This window comes from Mustela nivalis (assembly GCF_964662115.1).
Source record: "Mustela nivalis genome assembly, chromosome: 17".
Lineage (NCBI taxonomy): Eukaryota > Metazoa > Chordata > Mammalia > Carnivora > Mustelidae > Mustela > Mustela nivalis.
Window position 1 is genome coordinate 42,042,596 of NC_139036.1, and position 8,704 is coordinate 42,051,299.

At 47.2% G+C, this 8,704-nt stretch overlaps 1 protein-coding gene across 1 annotated transcript; it reads right to left on the reverse strand.

Moving 5' to 3' along the window:
- Positions 1-2,898: 2,898 nt before the first annotated feature.
- On the reverse strand, positions 2,899-6,521 carry LOC309851187 (keratin, type I cuticular Ha3-I-like). The gene is made up of 7 exons (XM_082706065.1): positions 6,119-6,521; positions 5,935-6,017; positions 5,429-5,585; positions 4,515-4,676; positions 4,295-4,420; positions 3,950-4,170; positions 2,899-3,306 (listed from the first exon to the last, which is right to left on the reverse strand). The coding sequence occupies exons 1-7, from the start codon at positions 6,464-6,466 to the stop codon at positions 3,174-3,176; spliced, it is 1,230 nt and encodes a 409-aa protein (XP_082562191.1). The 5' UTR covers positions 6,467-6,521; the 3' UTR covers positions 2,899-3,173.
- Between the last annotated feature and the right edge of the window lie 2,183 nt (positions 6,522-8,704).

The following is an 8,704-nucleotide window of genomic DNA, read 5'->3' on the forward strand; positions in this document are numbered from 1 at the left end:
TTCTAATAAGGGATTAATATCCAGAGTATATAAAGAACTCCTACAACTCAACAACAGCAAAACTGAAAGACTCCATTAAAAACATGGTCAGAAGACTTGAATAGATATTTCTCCAAAGGTAAACCAAAGGTCAACAAGCACATGAAAAGGTGCTCCAACATCACTAATCATCAGGGAAATGCACACTAAAACCACAATGAGCTACCACTTCACACCAACTAGGATGGCTATTAGCAAAAACAAACAAATAATCCAGAATTTTAAAAGTTCTGGCGTTGTAGGGATAGGGTGGCTGGGCGATGGACACTGGGGAGGGTATGTACTATGGGGAGTGCTGCAAATTGTGTAAGCCTGATGATTCACAGACCTGTACCCCTGGGGCAAATAATACATTATATGTTAATTTAAAAAAAAAAAAGAAAAAGAAAAGTGCTGGCATGGATACGAAGAAATTGGAACCCTTGTGCATGGCTGGTAGGTATGTTAAATGGCATGGCCTCAAACAATTAAACACAGTTACCAAAGGATCCAGTAACTCCACTTCTAGGTGCAGACACAAAAGAATTGAAAGCAGGGACTTGAACAGATATATGTATAGCAGTGTTCACAGCAACATTAGTCCCAATAGCCAAAATACCCATCCATGGACAAATGGACAAACAAAATGTGATATACACAATGTATATTGTGTTTTGGAAATGTCTGTATATACAATGTACAATTATCTCATCTTTAAAGGGAATACAATTTTGATACCTGCTACATGAATAAGCCTTGAAAACATTATATCCAGTGAAATAAGCCAGACCACACACACACACACACACACACACACACAAAACAAATACTGTATGATTCCACTTATATGAGGTACCTAGAGTCTTCAAATTCATACGGACAGTGGAATGGCTGTTAGCAGAGGCTTGAGGCAGGGAGGTCATGGAGTTTAATAAGGACAGTTTTAGTTCAGATTGGTGAGAAAGTTCTGGAGATGGATGGTGCTGGTGGATGGAAATAATGTGAATGTACTTGATGCCCTTGAACTAAACACTTTAAAAAAAAGGCAAAATTGTAAATTTTATGTTATATATACATATGTATTTTTCCACACACACACACAAAAGAGAAAAACCAAGGTGTTGGCAGGGCTATGTTCCTTTCTGGAGGCTCTAACAGAGACTCCATTTCCTTCCCTTCTCCAGCATCTAGAAGCTACCTACTTTCTCGGTTTGCGCCCCCCCCCTTCCTCCATCTTTAGGTCCTGCAACAAGAGCACCAGTCCTCATGCCACACTGCTCTGACCTGTGTCCTCGGTCTTATCTCCCTGTCCCTCTGGCTCTCCTCTGCCTCCCCTTCCATTTTGAAGGATCCCTGTGATTATATTGGCCCCATTGGATAATCCAGTTTAATCTCCCCCATTTTAAAGTCAGCTGGATGGCTGCTTTAATCCCATTCTCACCTTTAATTTACCTTTGTGTACAACCTAACACATTCCTGGGTTCCAGAAAACTACATGCTCATCTTTGCAGAGAAGGGGGACAGTCATTCTGCTTACCACAGGAGCCATTAACATTACTTTTGCATTACTGTAAGATAATAGATATAAGCAGAACGTGGAATAAAGGAACAAGCAAAATTATGGCTTCTGAACTGAGCTTGACCTCAGGTTTGGAAGAAATCACAGAAACAGTAGCAAACCACATCAGAGAAGGGATTCCAGGTCAGAGGCTGCTCACGAGCCAAGGAGGTGTGCATATCTGAATCCTGGAAATTTGAGCTTTAAAAATAAGTGTCAGTGGTAACAATTATGGTGGAAACAATAAATAGTTGCTTTATCAAATATATATGTAATTTCAATCCATTTGGTTATTTTAGTACACAAGATTGTGTTTCACCAAAGTGGGGTCTGATATCTGCCTCAGAAAGCCTGGTTTGATGGGACAGTTCATGGGAAAAGGAAGAAACCTGAGTGCTTTCTGATCGTTTCGTGTCAAAATGGTCCTCTGGGGTTCTAGAAAGTCAATGCTTAACATTTCCTTGGCTCTTCTTTGAAATTAAAGATTCAAGTTCAAGCCTTTCTTGATGAATGCTACTGTCATTTTCAGTACTTGGTGATTTGTTTGCAGCACGAGCCTGAGTGTTCAGTGTCGGGGACAATGCCTTATGATAGCATAACTTAGGGACTAGTTTTATTCCTCTACAAGTTGTAAAAAAAAAACTTGCAGCCAGGACTATGTCTTTCTTGACATGTGCCTCCCTTCCCCACTATCCAGGATGTGCATAGAGTAGGGAACAGGTAGTGGTTAGGATGGACTGAAAAAGGTGGGAATTATCAGATGAAGGTATCAGATCAGTCGGGAACAGAAGTGAACCCCTGGAGCCCAGGGTGATAATGATTCACTGACACAGGAGGAAGGAGGAAGACCTGGGCATAGCAGGCAGGCCAGAGCACCCCTTTGCTGGGTGTTCCTGAGGCTGCCTGGAAAGCTGGGACCACCAGGAACCAGGAAATACAGCACTGGACCTGAGGCTTCCTGCTGAGAAAAGATGAACTTTCCAGAGCCTCTTTCTCATGCCCAGCTCATGCCTTCTCCTTTCGAATTTAGAGGCAGTCAGTTCTAGAAGATGTCCAGGTCAACAGGGGAGAGTGGGAAACATGCAGGAATGGTCAAGAAGAGATGAAGTCTACAGCACTAGGCTGCTCTGCCCTCCCCTCTGACAGCCTGCCTCACCCCTGCACCCAGGGCGTCAGGCCAGCCATCTGCCCGCCAGGCAAAGAACGGCTCTTGTACCCAAGAGTCAGGCCATTATGCAGCCTGACTTTCAAGTGGCTTTTTATAGAGTGCTCAAGAGATGGGCGCGGCAAAACGAATGAATACCAATGAGAAAGGCATCTGCTTTGCCAGGGAAATCAAGTTTATTAGCAGGTTACAAGGGAACGCCCTGGCATTTCCGAGGGTTCCCTGGGCGAGTGAAAAAGAAACAGACCACAGTGAAGAGAAGGGTGGGCAAGGAACAGCCTGCGGGGGGTGGGGAAGGGTGAGTTTCATGGCTGCCTTATTGGGGCGGCTGGAGCCATGTTCTCTGCCCCTTTTTGTCCAGAAAGCCAGTGTCGGGTCGAAGCTCTGGAACCTTGTGCCCTGCCTCCTTGCTTCTCTGGCAGCCCCTGGGCTCTAGCGCACGAAGGAGTTGCAGGGCCCACAGCGCGGGCGGGGGACACAGGGCGTGCAGGGGGCACAGGAATTAGAGACACAGGACCCAGAGGATCCACATGCATTCGTTGTGGCACAAGGGTTGCAGGGCAGCCTGGAGAAAAAGAAAGACGTGGAAAAGGTGAATCGAGGGAGGCTTGTAGTATATAGAAGAGCAGAATGCCTGTGGGATTTGACCTGTAACAGAGAGAGCCACAGATTCACCTGCTGTAAAGCTCCCTATCAGATTGCTAATGTCTTCCTACCACATAGTGCCCAAAGTACTAGACAGAAACTCTAGAACTCTGGCTTTGACTCCCAACATTGTTCATTTGTAGCTAGTGAGACTAGGAAAGTCGCTTAGCCTCTCCAAGCCCCAGTTTCTTCACCTACAGAATGGAAACAGTACTGATCCAACCGGCTTGGCAGTAACTACAAGGTCAGATAAGGTAGCGTATGGAGATGCACCCTCAACACAAAACAGTCTTGTAAAATGCAATAAACATCATTGATCTTATATCTATATGACCACAGTTGAATGCAAATAAATAGCTGCACAATTGCAGTTTGTCCATCAAACAACTCTCTTTTCTGTATTTCTAATGATAGCTATATTGTGTTTTCTGAGTTCTGTTTGATCATGTCTGGTGTGGAGTCATAATTTCCTTTTGAAAGGATGCAATCTTTGTCTGGAGTCCAACGCAGAAGCACACTTATGTGAGCATGGTTTCATCAGATATCTCCAGCTAACTACTCACTTGCAGTCCTCGCTCTCCAGGAGGCCCCGGTACGTGTTGATCTCGCACTCCAGCCGGGCCCGCACGTCCAGCAGCACCTGGTACTCCTGGTTCTGCCGCTCCAGGTCACTCCTGATCTCAGCCAGCTGAGACTCCACGTTGGTGATCATGCATTGCAGCTGAGACAGCTGGGAGCTGTAGCGGGCCTCCGTCTCTGTCAGCGTGTTCTCGAGGGAGTCCCTCTGTGTGGGGAACATAAGGCAGGTCACACAGCCACTCCTCAGGGAGCTTTTCCATGGGATTCCAGAGAAGCCCCTGGCTTCACAAGGTCAGGAGAGTGTGGACAGTACCCTGAACAACACCCACCAGGTTGTGCTGGGCCTGCAGCTCGATCTCCAGGGCGTTGACTGTGCGTCTCAGCTCAATGATCTCCGCCTGGCAGGACTGCAGCTGCTCCGAACTGGACACCACCTGCTTGTTCAGCTCCTCGGTCTGAAACAGCACAGGGGAGAAGACAGGGTCAGACCCTGCCTCAAGAGCCCCAAGGGGCCAAGGGTCCTGAGCGGCCATGTGCTGAGATGCCCACCTGGGTGGTGAACCATTCTTCCACGTCCCTGCGGTTGGTCTCCACCAGAGCCTCATACTGACACCTGGTCTCATTGAGGACGCGGTTCAGGTCCACAGCAGGAGCTGCGTCCACCTCCACGTTGAGGCGGTCTCCAATCTGGCAGCGCAGGGTGTTGACTTCCTGTGGATGCAGAAAAGGCAAGAGTGACTCTCCTCAGTGAAGAATAAACTTGAGCCCCATTAGTCTATTTCTTTGGAAAAGAGACTTTGAGTGGAGCAGTCTGTGACAACTCAAGGCAAAATGCTCTGTGCTCCATGTGGCAGAGCTCCCTCCTCACACAACTGTGCCATGGCACTTGGGCTCAAATCCAAGGATTTGCTCGGATGCCACCAAAAGATGGACTAATTCCCAATGTTCCCAATTTGCAGACTGACTGCAGAAGACCTCATAATACAAAGAATTCACTGTACAATTTCAGATTGTATAGCAAACAATTCTTGCCATCAAATAAGATCATGGCATGGCCCCTCCAGGAGAAAGGAGGAGCCCCAGAACATTTTTCAATAAGACTTTGAAAGAGTGGAGATTTAGATCTACCAGGTTTGATTCTGTGACTTTTGGGGAGAGAGATGAGTTGGTAGAGCATGAATACAGCAACGCTGAGGCTCATTCAACAGCTCGGTGATCAATCAGAAGCTGATGGAGAGACTCTAGGAAACTCACATGACGCACCAGTTTTGAGTGAAAGATACACCTTATCTGAGAACATGGATAGGTTTCATCTCTTGTTTTTTCATTCATCCCGAAGTTTTGGTGTTTTTAAAGGAAAATCATAAAGTCAGCCCCAACCTCATATTCCAGTTTATGCCATCCCAAATCACTCAGTACCTGAGGCTGAGCTAGGGTACTTCATTTTTCATTTCTGGTCTCACCTCCTCATGGTTCCTCTTGAGGCACAGGAGCTCCTCCTTCAGGGACTCCACCTGGGCCTCCAGGTCGGATTTGCACAGGGTCAGCTCATCCAGGATCCTGCGCAGACCATTGATGTCCGACTCCACCAGCTGCCTCAAGCCCAGCTCTGTCTCATACCTGCACAAGGACAAGGTCAAATCAGTGACCAGCAGACCTCCAAGACGTACAGAAATTACCTTTGATAGCCCCCATGCACTTAGCCTTTCCATTTTCTGCAATGAGTAGACCCAAGAGACAGAGGGTTCTGGAATCTCAGTCCAGACCAAATATTGATCCAAAAATAAACAGATCGATTTGAGTCCTCATCTATTTTTGTGATTCCTTTACTTGGTTCTCCTCAATCCCTATCGGATTCTTCACCACCGATGGATGGAAGTGTGGTTCAGTAAAACTATGGAAAATCCCTTTCACTTAACCAGAGATGAAACAAAAGGAATGACATCAGTGTGAAATCTGAACAACTCACTTGGTTCTGAAATCATCCGCAGCCAACTTGGCATTGTCGATCTGCACCACCAGCCTGGCGTTCTCAGACTTGGCACACAGAATCTGAAAGCAAGATTCTACTGTGAGGGCCACTTGAACTTGAGAAGGTCTTATTGTTCAAGGACAGTCAGTTGCTGTTGCACCCTCACAGAAGCCCCCCTCACCTTTTGCTGGAGCTCCTCAATGGTCCGGAAGTAGGACTGGTAGCTGGGACACACATAGGGCTCCTGCTGCTGGCACCGTTCCCGGATGCGGCTCTCCAGCTCCGCATTCTCCCGCTCCAGCTGGCGCACCTTCTCCAGGTAGCTGGCCAGACGGTCATTCAGGAACTGCATGGTCTCCTTCTCGCTGCCATTGAAGGAGCCCTCACAGAACCAGCCGCAGTTGCCCACATTGGCGGGGATGTTGCAGGCCCCGGGTAGAGTGCAGGTGTGGCAGCTGGGGGGCACGCAGGGCCGGGAGGAGCAGGTGGAGCGGCAGCTCACGTTGGGCAGGCAGCAGTTGTAAGGCATGGTGCTGGAGGGAGCAAGGCACCTGGCTGAACACAGAGTCCAAGTTCTCCAAGGAGCTTGTGGATTTCCTTCCTCTGACGAGGATTTATATTCCCTTCACAGAGGGTGTGGACATGGTATGTAATGTCTTTTTTCTCTCTATGTCTTCTCTGGTTTTCAAATGCCCTTCCCTCAGTCTGTTATTTGCCTTCCTCAGAAGAGTCCCTTGTCCCATAAAATTCTTTACTTGGGCTTCTTGCTAAGTCAGGACTCCTCTTCAGGCAGTATACCCATAAAATCAGAGTTTTGTGGTAGATCTTAAAAGAGGCCACACAGTCTGGCCCAGGTATCTGCCCTTGTTAATGGGGAGTTGGTCCATCCAATGACATTCTTCTGTGTTATGTGATCCTGTAAACCCATACTCAGACTCATTTCCTGGCCCACCTGGCATTTCTAGGGAGGGACTGGGATTGAGTCAAAGAAGAAGTTTCATTGAACTCCCTTTCCATCTGCTTTAAGGGAAGAATCCTTCAATAGTGCACCATTCCAAGCCTTGTAAGCCTTGATGTGGATAAGGACTGAGTTGGGCCATGGCTGAGAAGGATGGAGAACTGTTTGTGGAATGCCTCCTATATTTTGTGTACATGGATTATAGAAGCATTTCAAAGGAAGAGGCTCTGATCATTGCTTTAAGAACAGGGAAGTTTCTGGAGGAAGAGATCATTTGGAAGGATTCCTGAGAGAATCATATAAATGTATTTTAACTGTCCAGGAGAAGTATCTGGGACTGGCTTGGAAAGGAAAAAGGCACTGCTAGTCAAACCTTACCACTGGTCTAGCTTTAGACCAGGATGAGCAGATAATCGGGGAAATCGAGAGATTGCCCAAAGGAGGATGATCTTAAAACTTCATGTGTATTGACCGTATATTCCATATGCCCATGTTGGCTTTAATATTTTCAAAGAACAGTTTTACAATTTCCAGTTAAACTTTCTAAGATTTTGCCCAATCTTCTCAGTAAAATCAACACACCCAGAAGATGGGCCACATCCCGTCCTGGAATCCCATCCCCAGCCTTACTGAGTTACACACAATCTGGTTTAAGAACCAAATGTTAAAAGGCACTGAGGAGGGCTCTGTGGTGGTATAATTGAATCCAAGGACTAAGGCACCAGGATAGAAACTGCTGAGACAGAGCAGAAGCAAGTTTGGCAGAGCAAGCTTGAAGTCATACAGGGTTGACTTGGGAGGGGAGGGAAGGCACCAGAAGGTCTGTGGAAAGGGGTGGCCCAAGTTCTGAGTATATAAAGGTTGCATAATTATAGGCCCCACTGGGGTACCCCCTGCATCTTGGGTAGCAGCATCTCAATTTCCATTGTGGCTTTGGCTCCCAGCCAGAATGGTAGTTTTATTGACAACTTATTGGAGTCCTTCTCCCCAACAAGCTTTCATGATGGTATTCATGCAGCACTCCGCTTGGGTCCCAGATAAAAGGTCCTCCATCTACCCTCTCCAAAGTCATTATCTCACCACTTATTATAATGCCATTCAGACGGAAAGCCCCACCACACTACAAAGAAGCCCAGACTTATAATAAAACCAAAATTTCTTTGTTTTCCTCCCAGACAATTAAAGGGGCAGAAATAGGTGGGTCCTGAGGCAGGCACCACTGAGACTTTCCAGAGGAAGGATGCAAGGCCAGGCATAGGGAGCATCTGTCTCACTTGAGCTGGGCTTGGGACAGATGGAAAGGCCTGTCCGTCAGACTGATGAGTGTTTGCTTAGAGGGAATAGCACTGGCATCCTGCTTCCTGCCTCTTGTCAGCCTGCTCCAGAGCACTGGCTTTCCAGCCCAGAGCAGTTCCTCACCCCTGCCTTCCTCCCTACCCAAGGACACTGGCCGCTGAGCACAGAACAATGGCCGCAGTTTTTCAAGTTCTCTGGCCGAGCCCACTGATGGGCCAGCACAGCCTCACAGGGGCTTTAGTCCAAGGAGAGTGTTTAGGTCTAAGAAAGAGAAGATTCAAGAATTGGGTCAACAAAAAAGCAGAACTAGAATTTGCATGCAAAGCCAAGAAACCAGGGAAATGGAAACCAGGAGCAGTGCATTGAATAAGAGATAACAACGGACCAGAGAAGCAAGGAAAGAATCCTCAGAACCGTTGCAGCCATGCTGCTCCAACAAAGTGAGCCCATCTTCAAATGAGTGGACCTGGAGAATGCAATGCTGAGAAGTAGCCAAGACGACCCAAATCCATG

Excerpts from the sequence above, each read along its gene's own strand:
- LOC309851187 (XM_082706065.1), bottom strand. The coding sequence starts at position 6,466 with ATGCCTTACAACTGCTGCCTGCCCAACGTGAGCTGCCGCTCCACCTGC. Across the intron at positions 5,586-5,934 it reads GCGGATGATTTCAGAACCAA|GTATGAGACAGAGCTGGGCT; the intron begins GTGAGTTGTTCA and ends GTCCTTGTGCAG. Across the intron at positions 4,421-4,514 it reads AAGAATGGTTCACCACCCAG|ACCGAGGAGCTGAACAAGCA; the intron begins GTGGGCATCTCA and ends GTGCTGTTTCAG.